The sequence below is a fragment of the Doryrhamphus excisus genome, chromosome 20 (genome assembly GCF_030265055.1).
Source record: "Doryrhamphus excisus isolate RoL2022-K1 chromosome 20, RoL_Dexc_1.0, whole genome shotgun sequence".
Lineage (NCBI taxonomy): Eukaryota > Metazoa > Chordata > Actinopteri > Syngnathiformes > Syngnathidae > Doryrhamphus > Doryrhamphus excisus.
The window spans coordinates 15,993,212-16,016,282 of record NC_080485.1 but is presented as its reverse complement, the minus strand read 5'-3'; the positions used below and the strand labels follow the sequence as shown (position 1 = coordinate 16,016,282).

Sequence of the window (23,071 nt, the reverse complement as noted above, 5' to 3'; positions counted from 1 at the left end):
CAATACATGTAGTTATGCTATGTCAATATACTGCAAGTACTTATCATACTGCATTTGTTTGATATAGGTGAAAAGGCACAGTATTGGTCTCAACTTTGTTTTTTTTTAAAAACATTTTTCATACTTAAATAATGTCCTCTTCATATTTGACATTATTTCCATATTTTGACATTTCCATAGGTTTTTTATCCTTGTTAGAATAGAACTTTTTATCTCTTAATATTTTGACTTTATTCTCTCAATATTACAATTGTTTTTCTCAACGTTTGCTGTAATTTCCCAACTATTTCCCCTTTCTTCTTGTAATTCTCAGAATATTTTGACTTTACATTTGTCATACATTTTCTGCAACCTAATTTTCAAAAAATGACAACTGTCTGTTTTGTTTGTTTCTCATAACAATACGACTTCAAAATATGTTTAAAACGATGCTACTTTACCTCATAATATAACATTATTCTTGTAAAATTATCACCTTTTCTCAGTTTACTGCAACTTTTTCTTTTTTCTCTGAATATTTTGACTTTATTTTGTGAAATGGATGATATCTAAACCTTTCTATTTTGGTAAATAATATTTATATATATTTATATTAGAATTGGTCCAGTGTTTTTGCAGTGTAGTTCCTAAAGACGTAATTAAAACATATTCTCCAATGAATAACTTATGGGTGTATTACAATGATTTGATGACGTTTTTAAACACACTCCAATCAAGGTTGTGATCGTCGTGTCAAAAAATTCAAGTAAAAATTACTAAATAAAAATGTTGCTCATCTCCCGGCTAGCATATGTGCTAGTCGATGACGTTCGAGCGTGATGACGTACTTCCGGTTAAATATCAAACCTGCCGACTGCGTTGACAGTTGACAGCTAACCGGACGCTGGGTTCATAAAGTCGTCAGAACAAGGTAGTCACTTATTAACTTTCGCTTCTTGCCTGTAGTTATGACATGTATTTGTTTTGTGCGTGGGTCAAACGACACGAACTTTAGCGCTTTAGCGAACTTTCAGGACCTCGTCTGTTAATGATTATTGTTGTTTACTTTCGGGCGACGACATGCTGTTATGGCTCCTGTACCGTAATGACGAGTTAACAACAACAGAAAGTGTGTCGGCATGCTTTTAAAGTTCTACCGAGTAGTTATGAGCGTATAATACAAGAATATGCAAGATAAAAGCCATTTAACGTGTTGGTCTTTTATAATTTGGTGACATTTGTAACATGACCGAGACTAATCAACAAGGGAGTGATTTTTTTCTAGAACTTTTCCCTCATAGCGGCCTCACAGGCACTGCAAAACTCACTTGTAGTTGCACACAGAGTGACAGCTGTGTGTGTATGTGTGCAGATCAAGTGTCCTTGCAGCAACTTGTCATAATAAAAATAGTCAAGGGGAAGACCGGGGCCCAGGGAGCAAAGGCAACACATAAGAAATGGATGGTTGTCGCCGCCTTAGCTCTGCTTTTTCCATTTGTGCTTTTCAAGCTGCTGCTATTATGAGAGCTTACACATACCAGCAGAATTATCCAGGCGATCAAGAACACGGCGATCCACATCTAGATTGCATGTACTCATTTTGAAAAAACGCTTTTGTCTACATTACAGGCCAGCGATGTCGTTCATATTTGACTGGATCTACAGGGGCTTCAGCAGCGTCTTGTCGCTTTTAGGTAATGTACAACCATGGCTGTTATTGTTAGTGTTCATTTTTCACACAATGAAGGGCTCATTTTTGTCACGTGTCTACAAGTAATCCCTCTCTTACTGCGGTTCATTTGCTCCACACCACCACCATGATGAGCGAACTTCCGCAAAGTACAATTCCTTGTTTATAAATGGACTCTTTTCATAGTTGGAGCATACAGGGCGTACCCCGCCTCTTGCCCAAAGACAGCTGGGATAGGCTGGAATGAAACTACTCACCGTCTGATGACATTTGGGATGCATAGGACATGCAAGTGTAAAAAGAAGTTAACCATTCATTAATTCATTCACTACCGCTTATCCTCACCAGGGTCACGGGGGTGCTGGAGCCTATCCCAGCTGTCTTCGGGCGAGAGGCGGGGTACACCCTGGAATGGTGGCCAGCCAATCCCAGGGCACATATAGACAAACAACCATTCACACTCACATTCATACCTATGGACAATTAGGAGTGGCCAATTAACCTAGCATGTTTTTGGAATGTGGGAGGAAACCGGAGTACCCGGAGAAAACCCACGCATGCACGGGGAGAACATGCAAACTCCACACAGAGATGGCCGAGGGTGGAGAAGTTAACCACAAGGTGTTAAAATATTTAAAAATGTCAAACTGTGTACTCACCAGCAGCTTGTATGACGTGCAGAGAGGGAGGGAGGAGTCTTTGTGGGCGGGTCGAGGGGTCAGGGGTCTGGAACCATTGTCGCTTGAGCCATCTGGTACTCAGCAGCCAGGACAGAGACCTATGCTACTATGATAATATGCCAATCAGTTCCATTTCCTGTTCTATGGTCGTCATCACATTTATTTGGGGTAAAAAGGATGGCGGCTTCAATTGTTTCGTTTTTTTATTCCAACTACTGTTGATATTTTGATAAAAGCTTGTTTTTATATCTACAGGATTGTACAAGAAGAGCGGCAAGCTGGTGTTCCTCGGACTAGACAATGCTGGGAAAACGACGCTACTGCACATGCTCAGAGATGACAGGCTGGGACAGCATGTACCCACGCTACATCCAAGTAAGCACTTTGAGCACTACAGTAGTACGGTAGTAGTACTCCTTCATTCTTATTTATCTCCTGTGCGTCTGTAGCGTCTGAGGAGCTCACCATCGCTGGAATGACCTTTACCACATTCGACCTTGGAGGACACACGCAAGGTGGGGATGAGATTGATGCTCTTTGGTGCACTGGAAGTTTTGGAATGACCTGTTTTTCATCTTCATCCTCATCCTCATCCCATCCCCCTGCCAGCACGAAGGATCTGGAAAAACTACCTGCCAGCCATAAACGGCATCGTCTATCTGGTGGATTGCGCCGATCACGAGCGGCTCGCCGAGGCCAAAGTAGAGCTGGATGTGAGTTGTTGAATTCATCCTACCGCGCTTACTCCCCCTCACGACATGTCAGCAGCCATTTTAGCCACCATCAGCCATCTTCTCCAGGGACAATACAGGCGGTCCTCCTTTTTGCAAAGTTCCACGTTACTTCATTGTGGTCCGCAAATACGAGAATCGCTTGAGAATGAGCAGTTAGCTACTCTAACATCCCACATGACTTGACTTTTTGTCCACCCCGCGTCAGGAAGGCTCTACTTATGGCAGTGCGCAAAAGAAAAGGAAAGCCATCAACCATAGAAGTGAAAATGGTATCTACCATCATTAACGATAACGATCGTATCCTAATAGCATGTTATTTAACGAGAACATTAAAAAAAAAAACGCCAACAGCAGCAAACATGTACAGTAATTCCACAAGAATAAAGTCAAAATATTAAGAGAAAAAAGTTGTCCTCAAACAAGAAAAATCCTAATTTTACAAGAAAAACATAATTTTAGTGGCAAAAAGTTTCTGGAATTTCTGGAAAAATTATGTTATAATGTTACGAGAGCAACGTCAATACAAGTAATAAATTGTTGGAAAATAAAACTGTATATACATTAGCGGAAATGGAAAAAAAGTTGTCATTTTATGAGAATAAAGTCAAAATATTAAGAGGAAAAATAATGTCATTTTGTCACCTTGAGAAAATCCACGGTAATAAAAGTGAGGGGTGCGCTCTCTTTAAAGATGCTCGCTGTGTTTTTAGGCTCTTTTAACCGATGACACCATCTCCAACGTCCCGGTTCTCATCCTGGGAAATAAAATTGATCGTCCGGAGGCCATCAGCGAGGACGCGCTGCGAGGGATGTTTGGTCTGCACGGACACACCACAGGAAAGGTGATGAGCATGTGACAATATTACTCAATTTCCTTCAAGAATGGACAGTTTAGTTCATATTTGAATTGCATTTGTTTGATTTTGACACAAAACAAACTACATATAAAGTGAATGGTTAAATAAAGAATGATTCAGTCGCATCATGGTGCTAATAGGAGGTGCATTTATGTTTGTTTGTTGTCGTTTTTAGGGCAACGTGTCACTGAAGGAGCTCAACTTGAGGCCAATGGAGGTTTTCATGTGCAGCGTTCTGAAGAGACAAGGATACGGAGAAGGCTTCCGTTGGCTGTCTCAGTACATCGACTAAATCAAGGCTTCCTCTGACTTACAGAACCAAAACACACAGATATTCTTTCACTATGCGCACGTGAAGTGGTTTAACATTCAGGTGACGCGTAAGTCAATTCTACCTTTAGGTGCCATGTAGAAGGTGTCATCGCCGCAAGTCATTTTCTAAACCCGGGCTTATTTTTAGCCGCTGGTGTTGACTTACACCAAAGGCATGCTTTAGTGCAGTTGACTTAATAATATTTGCTGTATGCAATGTTGTGGTGGGTTATTTACAATCTGAAACCGTGACTTTTTGCTGTGAGAGCAGTGTTATGCTACGTAATGGCATGGACAGGCTTGTGATGTTTTCATTGACAAGACTGGAGTACTTTGTGATTAGCAGCTGCAAACAACATGCACTGACATTATGAGAGTACTTCCTCAGCTTGAAATACTGCAGCCGATAAAAAGTAATACATGCAACAGTTTTATTTTTCTACGTAAGATATTTTGTACAAATGCTATTATTTATGAGGTCTTCATGGAGCAATCGAGCTGTTACAAAAGTTGGTATCAAGTTTGATGGGAATAAACACTACAGTCGTTTATCTTTTGTCTCTGATATTTTGGTATTACTATTACCAAAATCACACCAAAATCTAATATTCATTCATTCATTTTCTAGAAAAACTACAGCAGAAGTCCCGCCTTCTTAGTTCCTATTGGCGTTTTCTAACCAATCACACGAGCGGGCAAGTGTCTTCTAAGCCAATGAGGCGACACCAGGAAGTTGTAATGGGGAGAATTTTCTTGTTTTTCTTCAAACATTCGTGTTAAAAATGTTCACATCCAATCGACTTTACAATGAAAGTGATTATATCTCTACTGGTGTCTGCCTCTAAAGGTTATATTTAAACTTGCAGTAGTTAAACATTGATATCGACTTGGGCAAAGTTCACCTGCTCCGCTGCTCGTCTTGCATCGTGGATGTAAAGGAGGTCGCCTTGACGGAAACGTTTCTGTAATGTACCAGTAAGCTTTTTAAAACCAATATATAGTATATATTTTTTCTTACATCGTCCAGTGTATTACAACCAAGGTAATGGTCAAGCCAAGGTAGATGCAACGCAACGGAAGTCCCGCCTTTGTGAAGCCCATTGGCTCTTCTATCCAATCGTAAAGCCGGTAAGTGTCTCTCGAGCCAATGGGATGAAACCAGGAAGTAATCGCACAACAGGGAGAGAAAACATTCCTTTATTATTTCTAACAGCCGTGGCAACATGTTATTAACGAGTTTGCTTTAAAACATCAGTGCTTGTATAATTACAAAAATATAGACGTTACTTACATCTGGACGTTTAGAAGTTAAACATCGCCGTCAACACGGGCAAAGTTCAGGCGCTATGCTGCTAGCATGATGGAGGTAAAAGACGCGGAGAGGTGTTGCTGTGTTGTGACTTTAACGGAAGCTTTTTCCACCAAAGTACACGTAAGCTTTAGTGGTATTCTCATTCAACCCGGAGCGGTAATATGCACCGGCCTCCCGTTTTTTCGTTTCATTTCCGACGAAAAGCCCTCACATGTAAAACACCGGTGTCTGTTTCGTCACAACTTCCGGGAAACACTTCAAATCAGCCTTACGTTTCCGTGGAGGCGTCGCTTGGAGGCTAATCCATGCAGACTGAACCAAGCGTGTCCACCTACCAGAGGTACAACACAGCAATATGAAGCTGAGTTGCAAATGCTGGTCAACTGCTTGGAGTTCAAACAGGCTTTCCAGGCGGTTTTCCAGGAGGCTGACAGGTGGCGTTTCCATAGCGACAAGGACAATGAGCTGATCCAAGACGCTGACTACCTCAGCTGGTTCGCCGTACTCAAGACTGGCAAGCACCTAAATCCGGGTGCCACCTCCTGGGAGAAGAGCTCATGCCTTCAGAAAGGCTCACCAGTCCTGGCATGCGGGTCGCCGTTTGGTTCTCTGTGCGTGGACCTCTTCATCAGCACCATCAGCAGAGGCATCATCAGCAACCTCGCAGGAGAGGACAACGCCGTCATCCTCACAGACGCCCGCTGCGTACCAGGCACAGAAGGCGGCGGCCTGTTTGCGCTGAAAGACTCGGGCCGCCTGCGCCTCATCGGGATGATCGTGTCGCCGTTTGGCTGGAAGGCCAATGAGTGGATCGGCCTCACGCTCGTCTGCTCAGTCCAGCTGATCTTCAGGAACATGATCCGATGCGCTGACGCTCAAGATCCGCTCCGAGATGCATGCCTTCATCCCGCCGAGGTCCTCCCGACTCCGGAGTCCACCACTGCTCCGTACCCGCTCGTGTGCTTGGTGGACAGCGGGCAGCAGTGGGGCTCGGGGGTGCTTGTGACCTCTGACCTGGTTCTGACCTGCCGACACGTAGTCAACGGGAAGTCCGCCGTCGCAATGAAGTTCCACCACAGGGACAGGTAACGATGCATATCTACGATATACTTATAACCTCTAAGACCGGCCTCCAGTTATTCCCTGACTGAGTAGTCTGTTCCAGGGTCAAACTGTCACCATCATAAAACCTTTATTAAGTGTACAGACAGTCTTCGAAGTAATATTGTAACATTTTAGTATAAGAAAAGTGAGACACATTTTTTGTTACTGAATTTTTTTGTTTTGTTTGTTTCTTTCGGCTTTTTCTTGATTACGAAATCGCCACAGCGACTAGGTAAAGTAAAGTACAAATAAATGGCATTCAGAAGACGCATTCAAATATGTTATGATGGCATGTAGTACTCCACACATGTCACTAGGTGTACTGTACTAGTACTGTACAAAACAGGAAGTTAAAGTAACAAGAAACTCTACCAATGCTAATATTTGTGAGCTTATGTCTTATTTAATGTCTTATTTCCTCATGTTATGTCTACAATATTGGCTAAGAGGAGTATAAAGGTGACTGTAGGGGCGTTATTTCATGTCTAGAGGGATGTAATCATTAAAAAATGAATTTAGAGGGTGGTTTCTATGCTCTAACTATGAATAATAGTACATAATAGTAATCATTATGATTATAAATATTCCATTTATGAAAAGCACTCATCAGTTTGGTCAGCAGTAAATGAGGGATGTTTTGTTTTGTTGTTCCAGAGTCCTCCATAGTGTAGCTGATGTCATCTTTTCCACAAAAGCATCGTCATCCTACGACGTCGCCGTGGTCCAGTTGAGAGAACCCATCCCGGACGCCATAGTCCCTCGAATGGCTCAGAAGTTCCAACCAGGTTCAAGTCCACGTCCGTTTCAAGACCCGCTGGACCGCTCATTGACGTTCAGGTGTTCCCTCACAGGTGAAAGTCTGCTGGTGGTGGGTTACGGCGGCTTGGGTCGCAGGTGCGGCCCGTCCTGGACATGCGGCATCCTCTCCAAGGTCATCAGCCTCCACCATCAGCCCGTCATGCTTCAGACCACGTGTGCAGTGCAAGCCGGGGCCAGCGGGGGCGCCGTGGTGCGGGCGTCCTCCGGCGAGTTGCTCGGTGAGAAACGGAGTCGCCGCGTCGTTTTTTTTTTTTTTTTTTTTTTTTTTCGAAACGAAGGTTAACACGACGGCTTGTTTTTGAAGGCATCGTATCCAGCAACACGAGAGACACGGCCGCCGACGTCACCTACCCGCACCTCAACTTCTGCATCCCGGTCACCGTCCTGCAGGGAATGTTACGGCGGTTTCATCAGCAGGGCGACGTGACGGCGTTTAAAGCGCTGGACACCACAGAGGAAGAAGTCAGAAGGGTGTGGAGGCTGCAACACGCGCAGAGTAAACTGTAGGCGGCGCTGCGTCGGACCGACGAAGGTAGGATGCTCAAAAGGAAGAAGTTTGGACTTCTGGCTTATAAAGTTGCCACAAGTTTGGGTTTTTTTTTCGCTGAGCTGTAAAAGCGTCAGCGAGTAATTGGCTGACAGGTTGCCGCTAGTGATTGGTCCCGTTGGGCGGCGGCGTTGAGATCCGCGAGACATCTGTTAGGTTGCGTCATCCACAGCCAACGCGCTCGATGTTTCATCCATCGTCGCACCTTCGGGGTTAACACTTTTAAAATAACAACTGTGACCACCTGAGCATGCATACTGTACAGTACACCTGAACATACTGTACAGTACACCTGGACATACTGTACAGTACACCTGAACATACTGTACAGTACACTGCAGGCCGACACCTTTGATGCGAGCTGTAGCGTTCCTTATAATAATAATAATAATACATTTTTATTTGTATAGTGCTTTTCAGAGTACTCAAAGACGCTTTACAGTAGATAAAATGAAATAAAAATACCAAGGTACCATGTTTATCACTTTTTATTAAACACAACAACCCATCCACATGATGACACGATGCACACTTGCCACCTAAGAACAGGGTCTGGCTCGCCCACGGAGGCCTCGGTGGAGGGGCGTGTCCCGGTACACACGGTCGAGTAATTAGTATTTACAGGCTAGCGTGACGCGTGAGGAACTTTTCCAAGTCAAGAATGAGACGGGCACGACTGCCACGCATGAGCTGAAGCGCACGAGGCGAGGACGGCGGAGTCCAAAAGGGTGCGTTCCCGGGTCCTAGAACAGCATCCTAAAACCTAATCTAAGTCGGGAAAGGAGAGATGGTTTGGAACTACTTGCTGCCGAAAGTCTCCATGAAGCCAGCGAGAGAACAGCTCAAAGAGGTCAAAGGACGTACGAGAGAATAGAAGAAAGATCCACAAATGAACGACATGGGTGATATGTTCCCTTCCACTACATCCCTGCTACCTTGGTCTCCTCTCCTCCTTGGACACGTCGCCTCCTTGAGACCTTCCTGGCAGGATCTTCTTGGTTTGCGTGTTTGGAAGATGGGGATGCGGTCGGAGAGAGGCGTGGCTCCTCTTACCAGATGTAACCCTCGTCATCCACCTCGCCCTCCTCCTCCTCCGCCTCCTCCGCCGTCTCCTCGCCTCCTTTCTCCTCCTCGTCTTCCCATCCCACCGCGCTGCCGGAGTCGCCGGAATAGGCCGCTTCGTCGTCTGCCAACGGAGGGACGCGACATTAGGTACGCCTGCTGATCGGATACGATCCACGAACACGTGGTACAGTATACTGTATATCCTTATGGATGCAGTACACACTGATAGTACAGTATACTGTATATCCTTATGGATGCAGTACACACTGATAGTACACACTGATAGTACAGTATACTGTATATCCTTATGGATGCAGTACACACTGATAGTACAGTATACTGTATATCCTTATGGATGCAGTACACACTGATAGTACAGTATACTGTATATACTGATGGATGCAGTACACACTGATAGTACAGTATACTGTATATCTTTATGGATGCAGTACACACTGATAGTACAGTATACTGTATGTTTTTATAGATGCAGTACATACTGATAGTACAGTGTACTGTATATCCGTAACGACTGCATTACTACAGTACATACTGATGATACAGTATACTGTATATCCTTATGACTGCATTACTACTGTATGATGATACAGTATACTGTATATCTTTATGGATGCAGTACATACAGATAGTACAGTATACTGTATATCTTTATGGATGCAGTACATACAGATAGTACAGTATACTGTATGTTTTTATGGATACATTACTACTGTATGATACAATACTGTTTGACTACATTACTACATACTTATGATACAGTATACTGTATATCCTTATGGATGCATTACTACATACAGTACATACTGATGATACAGTATACTGTATATCTTTATGACTGCATTACTACAGTACATACTGATATTACAGGATACTGTATATCTTTATGGATGCATTACCACATACAATACATACTGATATTACAGTATACGGTATATCTTTATGATGCATGTTTTTGTTTATTGTTGGCCATTTTTATATTAGAAAACAACGCCAAGCCGTGGAGTACCTTCTACAGTACATCATATACTGTATGTACATAATGTATGATCATGTTGAATAGGAAATGGGAATATACAGTATACCATATTGTAATTATGATTTTAATACTGTATTATTGCTTCATGAATTGTTAAACGCCACAAGGGAAGAAATATATCATGTAATATAAAAATATTTTTGTGGAGGTACGTGTTTTTTCATCATTTTTTAGGAAACCAATCTTGCAGTAGTGGAATAGTAATATCATGTTTGTGAATATGAATTATGGGATGTACGAAGTATGGAAATATTAGGGCTGCATCAAGATTACATGACAAGATTTGTCATTCAGGAAAAAAATGTCTGGTGGGCCTGGGATGATGATGATGATGATGATGATGAGCGAGTGAGGGTGTTCACTCTGCGTTGCTTTCAGCACCTTGGTACGTTTGCTCCATAGAACAAGGGCATGAACAGAGTGAGCCTTTATTGAGTGTAGCATCGTGTAACCTAGCGGAGATTAAATGATTTTTTTTCATTGTATTTTTTGTCAAAGTCTTGTAATAACTTGGCCTGGTCTTTTCCGGTAGACCGGTCTGGCGTATGGTCGCCGCCGGTGGCGTTTTAGCGGATGTCATGAGACGGCGTCCGCAGTCGCGTCCGTTATTGCATTCCATTCTCTCCAGCCTCGTCCTCCAGTCAACTTTGAAGAAGTTTGGCTAATGAGAAACGTCGCTATCGCAGGGAGAAGGACGTCGGAACGAGGGAGCAAAGTTTGACTTTGTCCCGACTTCAATTTGTTCCCGTGGCGGGAACAGTTCTTATCAGGGGCCGATTCCGTCTAAGCAGGGAAGTCATTTATCCCGGGAGGACTTTCCTCTCGCTGACAAGCTTTACCATGCAAATGAGCCCACGATTGAGCACGAGTCAGATTGGAAGGGGGGGGGGGGTTGATTGACGAAAACTCACCGCAATCCGGTTTGCCACGAATCCTGGAGCCGGCCACTTCTCCACCGTATTGGTCCACGCACCAACACTCTCCCCTGTCACACTGCAGCTTCCTGTAGAAGCCGTCCTCGTCGCAGTTGGGGATGAAGCGACCTGACGCACGCACACACACACACACACACACACGTGCATATTCATATACATATTTACATATTCATGACAATCATGTTCCATATGTACATATTTCTATTCATGGGTTATTGCAACATATGCTGCATATGCATCACACTGGGACGTGTGTGTGTGTGTGTGTGTTCTTCTGTGTGTAGAAACAAATGCTGGTGGACGACCACAACGTATCCCGCCAGACATCCTCCAGTTGATGTCATTTTCGTCCAAATATTAACACAATTTTCCTGTAAAATGACACTATTTCTACTACTACTACTACTACTACTACTACTACTCATCCCTCTAAATACTCTGTTAACAATTTCAACACCAAAGGCGGAGTTCTATGTTTTTATCATCCCAAACGCCCGATCCCAACAACGTATCCATACGTTTATTAGTTTTTTTGGGAGGGGGTGAGAGGTGAAAAAAAGCGATGTGTCAACTCTCCACTGATGCGTTTCACTACAGAGCAATATGGAGGTTTGAAAACGGCCACCAGGGGGCAGAAGGAGCTTCAGCCTGGTCAGATTACTACACCACTATTTGCTAAGTACTGACTTGGAGTACTATGTTGCCTGTTGGTCATATATGCTTTAGCTTTAGCTTAGCTTTAGCTAGCACTGTGTTTGTCCACTTGAAGCAACACGTAAACATCCAATACCTTTCAGTGGAACTCCTTCATATTTGGTGCTTATTCTTTATTATATTCATGCAAGCCAATAAGACAAATATGAATGAAAAAAGTGGCTGCTACGTTTCAAAACTGAAAGCGGGTCTGGCAGTCTGCCCCCCCCACGCCCCCATCCCTGTGTCCTTGCAGAATCCTGACTCAGAGCCCAGTCAGCCAGCTAAAAACTGCAGCATGTACAAATACATCCTAAATACGTCCAAATACACACACACATACTCACGTGGCCACTTACACACACATTTACACACACTCTGGGCGGCTGGTACCGCCACCGTGTCCAATCCTAATCCATAAACCCGATCCAGACCTAATCCTGGTCTCTGTCGGGGATCTGCTCCATTAGAACCCTCAGCCAATAAAGACGGATTCGATCCTTTTAGGTATTGATATTTTTCCAACGTAAAACGTACTCACCAAACTTTCTCTTCCCGCCGTCCAACACTTGGATCCTCTCCAGCTCCGTCAGGCAGGGGGGCTCTGGGGGCAAACACAGGACGCATGGACTCACCCAGCAGACCATCTACCAAGTAGCTACCTGTCTCTACTTCTTTACTTCTTTATTTACTGTACTTTTTAGAGTACTGAGGATGTTTTCCTGTAATCTTATCCCTTTTTATGAAATATTGTCTTGGAATATTACCATATTATGCTTGGAAATGTACTACATTGGTTTGTTATTATTTCTGCTGCTTGCTTTTCTCCGAAAATGACAATTGTAATTTTACAATTCTTTAATACTAGTTCTTCATTTTAGTTGTACTTGTTTTGTTTTCTATTACCATTTTATTTCTGAATCTTAATAATTAAGGATTTTATTCTCATGATTTTAATTTTTCTTATATTAGTATTTTATATTATATTATATATTTCTTTATTTTTTTTCGGATTATTTAATTTTGTTTTCCTAGGTAAACTTTATTTTCTCAGTACATTACAACTTTATTCTAGTAGAAACATAACATCAGGATTTTATCTTCACACGATTTTTCCTTCTAATTATATTTGTATATATTATATCTATCTATATATTCTATATTATATGTATTTATTTATATTCATTCACACTGTATATAAATATGATTATCATTTTAAACTATTTTAATTATCTTAATTAATAAAAATTAAATAATTCAGAAAAATGCTGCCTCATTTTCTTGCCATATTTGCCATATTAATACTTGCCATATTTATTCTACAAAACGTTTTTTCCCCCCTCCTAAAATTCAGATGTTTTTTTCCTTTTCCAACTTTATTCTCCTAACATAATAAATTGACTTCATATTCTTATTTGATGACAGATATTGTTCCTCCTAATTCTAAGCCTATGATCTATGGTGGTATATTTCTTAGCGACTGAAATCAAACGTGAGCTCCAGCAATTCTGCCTAGCAACAAGTGAGCAGCGTCTTGTGTTGCCGGGCGAAGGCGAGGAAGCAGAATATTCTATCGAAGTGACAGGAGCTTAGAAGCGAGTCCCAGCAGCTGCTGGTGGATCTCTGAGAGCTTTGGGAGAACAAGGCTGCCAGCAAGCCGAGATGATGCTCCTCATTTCCACCCCAGGGGAAGCGCAGGATGATATATGGTATGGAGACCAGGAGGAGGAGGAGATGATAAATGGAGACAAGGAGGAGGAAACCACCACGCCGTCCAGATGCCACCATCCTCCATCCTTGACGTGTGAAGGCGGCCACTCACTCTCTCTCCAGAAGCACAGGCACCACTCGGCCGTGGACACCTTGCCGTCCTTGTAGGAGTCGCAGGAGTTGAAGAAGGGGCGGATGCAGATCTCGTACTTGTCCAGGTTGATGGCGGCCAGCTCGGCCTGGTCCAGGTACAGGTCTGCGTTGGTGTCCAGCTTGGAGAACATCCAGCCGATGGAGTCCTTGCAGCTGGCCACCAGGCTCCTGTCCAGCACTGAACATGCACACGTGCACGTGCACGCGCACACACACACACACACACACACACACACACACGCTCGTATCAGCCGGCTGGACCATCAAGACCTTCTTTTGCTTTGGAGGACAAAGATAAAGATGCTAACGCTGGAAATCAGCCATAACATCATTCTATGATAATTATTGTCATATTCCGACTTCATTCTCATAAAAGTTATTACAACTTTTTATGTCATCATTACGACTTATGTTAGACTTTTTCTCATCATTTTAGGTTTTTATCTTGGAATTATGTCAACATTTTTAGTCATAATTCTGTCTCAATTGCAGCTTTTTCCTTATAATTATGTTGTCATTTTTGACTTTTTGTTTAATAATTTTAACTTTTTATCTCATAACTTCATTTTTGTATCTTACAATTATGACTTTTATGTCATAATTCAGCTCATAAACCTGACTTTTATCACATGAATTAGATTTTTTGTCTCAATTTTGACTTTTTATCTCATAATTATGACTTTTTATCTCATAATTGACTTTTTCTCTTGTCATAACTTCAACTTTGTATCTTACAATTATGACTTTTATGTCATAATTCAGCTCATAAACTTGACTTTTTATCTCATGAATTTGACTTTTTGTCTCAATTTTGACTTTATGTTTCATAATTATGATTTTTATCTCATAATTGATTTTTTCTATTGTCAACTTCAACTTTGTATCTTACAATTATGACTTTTATGTCATAATTCAGCTCATAAACTTGACTTTTTATCTCATGAATTTGACTTTTTGTCTCAATTTTGACTTTATGTTTCATAATTATGATTTTTATCTCATAATTATGACCTTTTATCTCATAATTGACTTTCTTTTGTCATAACTTCAACTTTGTATCTTACAATTATGTCTTTTATGTCATAATTCATCTCATAAACTTGACTTTTTATCTCATGAATTTGACTTTTTGTCTCAATTTTGACTTTATATTTCATAATTATGAGTTTTATCTCATAATTATGACTTTTTATCTCATAATGTGGACTCTTTATATCAGTGGTGGAAACTGGATTCCATACTTTACTCTTAAAACTACTAGTTTTGCATTTTACGCCTATGAAAAAGTAAATGACAGTTATGAATTTGAGCCATTAATTCTGCCTAGCAACAAGCGACGAGACATGCAGACAGTAGTAGCAGTAGTAGCAGTAGCAGTAATAATAGTAGCAGTAGTAGTAGTAGTACTAGTAGTAGTAGTATCAGCAGCAGCCACCTGACGGGGCGTTTTTGGCTCCATGCTTGCCGCCGCTGTTGTTCTGCTTGGCGTTGCTCTGCAGGAGCTGGAACCAGTCCCGGAGACGCTCGCCCAGGTCAGCCAGGTCCTGTCCAGTGCAGGTCTCTGGGGGCGGGCGTCACAGTGAGACCGGGAAGGCGGCGTGCGCAACATCGTGTTCATCGTCTTCAATCCAGACGCTCCTTACCGCGTTTGCCGTCCTTGGCGGCGGGCGCCGAGGTGGAACACGGACAGAGACCCGAACACTTGAGGGTCAGCTCCTTGCCCGTCAGACACGCCTGCTGCTCCAGCTTGCACTGCACCACACACAACACACACACACACAAACACACAACGTGGGCAAGGGCGCGGGAAGGTGAAGCGGGATGACTTATTGTAGCGACGCCATTGAAATATTCATGAGGGGGCGACTGAACGACTGATTGGGCCGACGTCCAATCCAGCCTTCACCTGCACAAGGTCAGCGAGTAGAAATCAATAACGCACCCCCCCCCCCCACATTCTACATGTTTGTCGCCCCGTGAGAAAGTTCCCACGGTGTTCCTCATCCACTTGGGGCATATTTTCTTCAAATATTAATCATATTAAAAATTGATTTCAGAAGAATGTTTTTTTTCCTGCAACAGGACAAATTTAGTCCCGTTTTTGTTTTTTTTTTTATTTAATTGAAAATTTGGGGCTTGAAAAATGACTTTTTTTCAACCTTAAATCTCAATGCTTGGAAAATTCCACATTTTTCTTGTGGAATTTACATTTTAAATCAGGGAAAAAAATATTTATTCTTATTTTATTCTGGTAAAAAGATGACTTTATCCTGCAAAATTACAAAAGAGAAAAAACTAATTTTAGGATATTTCCTCTTGCAATATTAAATTCATGCCATAAAAGTATTTTTTTTCTTCTAGTTTGATGTTTCCTATTATTATTATTATTATTATTATTATTATTATTATTATTAACGTTTTGGGCTTGTAAAATGATATTTTTTCCACCTAACATTAAAACTTAACTGTGGTAAAATTCCACTTTTTTTCTTGTGGAATTTACATCTTAAATCTGAGAAAAAAATATTTATTCTTATTTTATTTTGGTAAAAAGATGACTTTATCCTGCAAAATTACAAAAGAGAAAAAACTAATTTTAGGATATTTCCTCTTGCAATATTAAATTAATGCCATAAAAGTATTTTTTTTCTTCTAGTTTGATGTTTCCTATTATTATTATTATTATTATTATTATTAACGTTTTGGGCTTGTAAAATGACATTAAAACTTAACTGTGGTAAAATTCCACTTTTTTTCTTGTGGAATTTACATTTTAAATCTGGGAAAAAATATTTATTCTTATTTTATTTTGGTAAAATTATCACTTTATCCTGCAAACTTACAAAAGAGAAAATACAAATTTTAGGATATTTCCTCTTGCAATATTAAATTGCAATAAAAGTATTTTTTTTCTTGTAGTTTGATGTTTATTAGTAATATTATTAAAGTTTTGGGCTTGTAAAATGACATTTTTCCACCTAACATTAAATTTTAACTGTGGTAAAATTCCACTTTTCCTCATTAAATCATAATTTTACTCTCTAACTTTTTGTTGTAAAATGACAGGACTAAATTACTAATTACGAAAATAAAATTCCAAAAATAAAATTATGGAATTGTGACTTATAATTTACTTTCTTTTTCTTGCAAATTATTTCTTTTTCCTTGTAACATTCCAACTTTGTTGTTTGTTGAACGACTCGTATTCCATCCAAGATGGCCTCACTGTGGACCACCATGACGAGTCCACCACTGAAACCAGTACTGATCTTGTCTTATTGAGTTAAGGTAAATACATACGAGGAAGGTAATACGGCGTCATCAGAGTCAGCGTATTCGTGTACGGGCGTACCTTGGAGGCGTAGTTGTGTCCATCGGATCCGCACACGGGCCCCGTAGAGGAGATGGGACACGGCTGGCAGTCGCCGTTGGACGACCTGAGGGCAGGTTGCTTGAGTCTGCCAGACCACACACACACACATGAACACGCGCACACACACACAACACACACGTCAGCCACCAAACTGACAGGAAATGACTCTCCGGGTGTCTCGTGTTGGCTCACCTGTGCTCCAGCTTCTTCCGGTTGATGCACACGGCCCTCTGGTAGCCCTGGGCGATGCACACCTTATGGGCGCTGCACTTCACCTTCTGGCAGGGATCCTTGGTGGTGTCCACGTCTAGGAATCACACCCAACAACACCAGCGTGACTTTGGTGCCAAGCCATGCCATGCCAAGCCATGCCATGCCATGCCACGCCAGGAATGAGAGCACCAGTAAACATCCATCACGCCGCATCCCACCACAGACATCCGCTCCCCGCCACGGGCTCGTGTTAACTTAACAGGCTTCCACGGATTAAAGCGGCGCCTGCAACCGTGACGTTTCTATAGCAACAGGCTCTCGGCGGTCCAGCAGTCGTTTCTGGGCTGGGCTGTGATTTGCAGCTCAATCTGGCGTTCGCCTCGAGACCGTCAGCGTTGCTGCCTTCAGGACTTTTGTCTTTGGTTCGTTGCTGCTGACGTGCGTCTTCCGTCCTACATACGTCCTACATACGTCCTACATCCATCCTACATCTGTCTTACCTCGTCTTACCTCCGTCTTACATCCACCATACCTCTGTCCTACATCCATCCTACCTCCGTCTTATATCTGTCCTACATCTGTCTTACATCTGTCCTACCTCCACCCTACATCCGTCCTACATCCATCCTACCTCCGTCTTACATCCGCCCTACCTCTGTCCTACATCCGTCCTACAGCCATCCTACCTTCGTCTTACATCTGTCTTACATCCACCCTACCTCTGTCCTACATCCGTCCTACCTCCGTCTTACATCCGCCCAACCTCAGTCTTATATCTGTCCTACATCCTTCTTACATCTGTCCTACCTCCGTCCTACATCCGTCCTACATCCATCCTACATCTGTCTTACCTCGTCTTACCTCCGTCTTACATCCACCCTACCTCTGTCCTACATCCATCCTACCTCCGTCTTATATCTGTCCTACATCTGTCTTACATATGTCCTACCTCCACCCTACATCCGTCCTACATCCATCCTACCTCCGTCTTACCTCCGCCCTACCTCCGTCTTACATCCGCCCTACCTCTGTCCTACATCCGTCCTACATCTGTCTTACATCTGTCCTACCTCCACCCTACATCCGTCCTACATCCATCCTACCTCCGTCTTACATCCGCCCTACCTCTGTCCTACATCCGTCCTACAGCCATCCTACCTTCGTCTTACATCTGTCTTACATCCACCCTACCTCTGTCCTACATCCGTCCTACCTCCGTCTTACATCCACCCAACCTTTGCCTTACATCTGTCCTACATCCTTCTTACATCTGTCCTACCTCCACCCTACATCCGTCCTACATCCATCCTACCTCCGTCTTACATCCGCCCTACCTCTGTCCTACATCCGTCCTACAGCCATCCTACCTTCGTCTTACATCTGTCTTACATCCACCCTACCTCTGTCCTACATCCGTCCTACCTCCGTCTTACATCCGCCCAACCTTTGCCTTATATCTGTCCTACATCCTTCTTACATCTGTCCTACCTCCACCCTACATCCGTCCTACATCCACCCTACCACCATCTTACATCCGTTCAGATCCTAATGATCTGAAATGTTTAAGCTTGACAAACATGCCAAAAACTAAGAAATTAGGAAGGGGGCCAACAAGGTGCCAATTAGAGGCCAACGAGGGGCCAAAAAGGTGCCAACAAGGGCCCAACGAGTGACCAATAGGAGGCCGACAAGGGGCCAAAAAGGGGCCAAAAGGGGCCAACACTTAATATGTGCCATCCATTTCCAATGGTAATGGTAACTTCCCCAATGCTAACATACCCCCCCCCAGTGGTTCTTAAACGAGAAACTTGGGTACCTTGTTGGACTTTGGGGGGTAAAACGCTCCGCTGCTGTGGAGTTTGTGGAGCAAACAATGAGTGGACATTCCACCGAAACAGCTGATATTTAAATATAATATATAAATATAAATAATAGTCAGGACTGCCCCATCCAACATCTTCGTGGGGGGGGGTGGACGGCTAACCAATGTTGGACTTCCTGTACGATGCTGATAAATGAAGAGCTCCGTGGAGGCGGGGGCCGTGCATCCTTCTTATCTTTGGCTGTCTTGCGGCAACGTGAGCCCGATTGATTGATTGCAACGTTCCAGCTGACCCCCCCGACCCCCCACCCCCCTGTCCCCCTGCTTCAGATAAGCTGTGGTTTCAAAAAGAGAGAGAGAAAGCTACCTGACAACGTTGTGTACGTGCTTGCATGCAAACATGTGTGTGTGTGTGTGCATGTATGTGTGTGTGTGTGTGTGTGTGTTTGTTCTTCCAAGCCCCAATGATCCCCCCCAGCACGGACCAAGTGCTTCAATCAGAGCCGAGCCGGCGACGAGATTGATCAATGGACTCGACCGGTGCAAATGAGCCTGACCTCTTGACCCCTCCCTCCCTCGGCCTCAGCCAATGGGGCGCCTGAATGCTAACTTACACTAAAGCCTTGACAAACGTAGCAGGCGTCCATCGGCCTGCGGGGGGGGGGGCTTCTTACGTCATGGAGGTTAGCTTCTCCTCTTGGTGTTTGGTCCTTGGCTCGATTAGAAGAACTTCTAGGGTGCAGACCACCATAGGCCAGCCCACCAGGCATCCTCGTCTACACGCACCAAAACGATGCTTTCATATCCGCTCAGCCAATCACGTTGGAGCTGACATGAAGGAAGTGGCCTTCACCATATCGAAAGAATTCTGAGTTTGTGGCCACGCCCCCTGAGGCTGACTAGGTTGGTTTTCATTGGTTGAAGACTACTTTGTCCACTTCGGACTTCCTGTTTGGTTTGGAACCCGGGTTCTTGCAGCTTTCCCGTGCTTCCTGTCATGATAAACGTCTCCACCAAATTCCTTGATGATCCGTGAAGCTGGTGGCCGGGTCAAAGACCAAGTTAAATGTTTTTAGCAGCCTGAACGCCCCGTTTATGGAGGTGATGATGCAACGCTCCACTAATGCATCAACCATAAGAACGGCCACAAGGTGGCAGAAGCGACCTTGATAGAGCTCGGCAGAGATCACGTAAACATATCAGATATCGATATCGGCTGATATCGGAAATTGAGACAATTGGTCAATATGGACCAATACGGGACATCCTAATATTTTGTAAACATTGCGGCTGAAGGTTTTGTGCTGGTTGGCCACCCCCGTCTTCAACTAATTGGTTTTGTCGTCGCCAACACGTCCAACTTATAAAGACCCTTCTTGCTACATCTTCTTTTCCTGGGAATTCTACTACTAGAAGTTATAGTACGTATTTATTTACAACGGGAATCTCGCCCCTAGCAAGTAAAGACGAGTAACTGAGGCGTCCATAGACGTGTCTATTTGTGATGATGATGATGATGATGATGATGATGATGTCCATGGCCGCCAGCCACGTCTCCATGCTTTGACTTGCCTCTCTGGTCTTTTTCCATTCATAATTCCTAATTATCCCTTGATGAAGCTCTCAGACATCATGCTAACACCGTGCTAATGGCTAATGGCCGCCTTCATTTCAGCGGCAAAGCGAGCCCACCGCCGCCGCCGCCGCCGCCTTCGATGTCATACGGAACTCGACTCAATTAAGGCTGGGATGAAGACAAAGAAATGAACAAACGTTCGTGGATTTGTGTGCTGGCATTCCTTGATTGGGAATGACGGGATGGAGTGGAGGGAAAAGACTTACTGTCACTGGAGCCTTGGTTCTCATCCCAACTGCGGACGTAATCGTCCTGCAGAGAGAAGAAAGAAAAGCTTCAGAACCAGAAAAGGGAAGCGGCATTGTTGCACATCATCATCATCATCATCATCATCCCGGCACCCTGATTATGATGTTCGCATCCAGCCCGGCCGGCGTGATGATGTTTGTGCAAGGAGTGTGCATCAGTATGGAAATGAGGCTGACAAACGTCTTTAAAGAGCAGACATATGCTAATGAGGACACGGAGTCGGTTTAGGTGGGGGTGGGGGGGGGCTGGGGGGGGCATTAGGAGTACATGCGGTGATAAAGACGTACAACACGGTACCACACACGGTATGGCGGCTATGCACACAAACACGTATAAGAACTGACCTCCACTTCCTGATGGAATGACAGCCAGAAGAGAGAGAGAGAGAGTCAACATTAGTGGAAGGTGGACATTGAACGCCACACACACACGCATATATTGCAACAATGCAACACATGAAATATCATGAAATATCATTTTACGCTCTGGCGCACCCAAATACTTCCTGCTGGTGGCGCCACATTCCCGGGAAAGGAAAGGTGGGTGAGGTATCTCCATCCTTCCATCCATTTTCTATACCGCTTATCCTCACTAAGGCCATGAGGGTATGCTGGAGCCTATCCCAGCTGACTGGGTACACCCTGCATTACGTACATGAAGCAGGAAACCTACATTGAGCTTGTTTGCTTCCCGCCCACAACAGCTGAAAAAAATGTTTTTATTGCAAAGGTTGATCCAAAGTCATCTTTTATCACACTTGACTCTATAACTTGTATATAATATTTAAAAATATCATTTAAATAGTTTACAGTAAAGGGTATTTATATTGATTTCATCATCCACTAATCCCTCATTTATCACAGGTATTGATTCCAGACCCAACAGTGATAGGTGAAGTTCCACCAATCAATACTAAGTAGAATTCCTTATTAATAAACAAAACATTTCCGAAGTTAGAGCATAAAAAACTTGTCCATAGCCTTCTAAATATACTTCATAACATTATTAGTCCCTATGACTCAATATTATCAACATAATACATGAAAATAAGATTTTTTTTTTACTTCCTGTTTCTGGACAGTACTTCCTGTGGTGGCTATGTGTTCATCAATGTAACATGCCTGACACCTAGTGGCCAGTGTATAATACTACGTATCATCAACAGGTTCAAATCAGCTTGAATATGCTGATTTTATTGGCTAGCATTAGCATTAGGCCGTATTCAACCACCAAAAATGGATCCATCTTTGAAAAACCTGAGTGAAGCGCCAAATGGCGAGGGATTCCTCGACTGTACAAGCAAACCTGATGAATATAAAAGTGGCCACAAGGTGGCAGAAGTCCATTTGATAAGAGCTCAGCATGGATTTTTTTTCGTGTAAAAACACTCCACAGCGAGGAGGAAGTGGAAGAACGTGGAGGAGTGCAGCGTGAGGAAGTTTTACACAATTTAGGGAAATTTTAAACCCAAATTCTATCTAGTTGATGCCGTTATATTTGTCAATAAATTGATATTTTTGTGTTTATGTTGTGGTTTTTATACCTGACTGCTGCGCCCGGCCCTGCTTTTAGCCTTGTTTTTAGCTCTGAATGAATGTATGGATATTGTATTTTAATGCATCTTTTACTCTGTTTTTACTCTACTCTATTTTTATTTCTTTTTCTCTACTGTAAATCGTCTTTGAGTATTCTGAAAAGCGCTATACAAATAAAAAGTATTATTAAAATAAATAAAATGTATTATTGGTATACTGTCGTTGTCACAAAGCCAAACAGTTTGTGTAAAGTGAAAGTTAAAGTATCTTTTCACAAAAAGCTGTTTTTTTCTGTTTTTTTTTTTAGTCAGGAACTGAAATTTTCCTGAAACTTAGCTATGTTCTACTGCTGATTACTAAAGAACAGAAAAAGGTAGAAACAAACTTTTTTTCCCTGATGAAAGACAAGCGTCTACTCTTTCCTTTGATATTCTTACCAAATAAATGCTAATAAAGCTAAAACGGCTAACGGCTAATACCAAACCAACAATCATCAACATTCCCTGACATTTCCAAAGAAATGGATCACGCTCAAAGACAATTAGCGGTTCTTTTGGTGAGCCAATCTGCCCGTTGAGTCACACCGGTGGGATGAG

The 23,071-nt window shown here is 42.9% G+C and overlaps 3 protein-coding genes across 3 annotated transcripts in view; 2 read left to right on the top strand and 1 right to left on the bottom strand.

Moving 5' to 3' along the window:
- The first annotated feature begins 809 nt into the window (after positions 1-809).
- sar1ab (secretion associated, Ras related GTPase 1Ab) lies at positions 810-4,803 on the top strand. Its single transcript, XM_058059287.1, has 7 exons — positions 810-910; positions 1,609-1,673; positions 2,605-2,724; positions 2,799-2,864; positions 2,959-3,062; positions 3,794-3,925; positions 4,116-4,803. Exons 2-7 carry the CDS (start codon positions 1,616-1,618, stop codon positions 4,230-4,232), a joined length of 597 nt encoding a protein of 198 aa, XP_057915270.1. The 5' UTR covers positions 810-910; positions 1,609-1,615; the 3' UTR covers positions 4,233-4,803.
- Positions 4,804-4,991: 188 nt separating this feature from the next.
- Positions 4,992-9,697, top strand: tysnd1 (trypsin like peroxisomal matrix peptidase 1). Its single transcript, XM_058059277.1, has 4 exons — positions 4,992-6,649; positions 7,323-7,453; positions 7,520-7,705; positions 7,792-9,697. The coding sequence occupies exons 1-4, from the start codon at positions 5,610-5,612 to the stop codon at positions 7,992-7,994; spliced, it is 1,560 nt and encodes a 519-aa protein (XP_057915260.1). The 5' UTR covers positions 4,992-5,609; the 3' UTR covers positions 7,995-9,697.
- spock2 (SPARC (osteonectin), cwcv and kazal like domains proteoglycan 2) overlaps positions 8,505-23,071 on the bottom strand; it is a 29,399-nt gene continuing 14,832 nt past the window's right edge. The window contains exons 3-11 of the mRNA XM_058059278.1: positions 20,898-20,943; positions 17,213-17,327; positions 17,000-17,105; positions 15,291-15,399; positions 15,083-15,208; positions 13,607-13,825; positions 12,326-12,388; positions 11,068-11,199; positions 8,505-9,220 (exon numbers count right to left, since the gene is read on the bottom strand). Coding sequence (XP_057915261.1) covers positions 9,084-9,220; positions 11,068-11,199; positions 12,326-12,388; positions 13,607-13,825; positions 15,083-15,208; positions 15,291-15,399; positions 17,000-17,105; positions 17,213-17,327; positions 20,898-20,943 — 1,053 coding nt within the window. The 3' untranslated portion in view covers positions 8,505-9,083. The remainder of the gene's footprint in view (positions 9,221-11,067; positions 11,200-12,325; positions 12,389-13,606; positions 13,826-15,082; positions 15,209-15,290; positions 15,400-16,999; positions 17,106-17,212; positions 17,328-20,897; positions 20,944-23,071) is intronic.

Excerpts from the sequence above, each read along its gene's own strand:
- tysnd1 (XM_058059277.1), top strand. The coding sequence starts at position 5,610 with ATGATGGAGGTAAAAGACGCGGAGAGGTGTTGCTGTGTTGTGACTTTA. Across the intron at positions 6,650-7,322 it reads AAGTTCCACCACAGGGACAG|AGTCCTCCATAGTGTAGCTG; the intron begins GTAACGATGCAT and ends TTGTTGTTCCAG. Across the intron at positions 7,706-7,791 it reads GTCCTCCGGCGAGTTGCTCG|GCATCGTATCCAGCAACACG; the intron begins GTGAGAAACGGA and ends TTGTTTTTGAAG.
- sar1ab (XM_058059287.1), top strand. The coding sequence starts at position 1,616 with ATGTCGTTCATATTTGACTGGATCTACAGGGGCTTCAGCAGCGTCTTG. Across the intron at positions 3,063-3,793 it reads AGGCCAAAGTAGAGCTGGAT|GCTCTTTTAACCGATGACAC; the intron begins GTGAGTTGTTGA and ends CTGTGTTTTTAG. Across the intron at positions 3,926-4,115 it reads ACGGACACACCACAGGAAAG|GGCAACGTGTCACTGAAGGA; the intron begins GTGATGAGCATG and ends TGTCGTTTTTAG.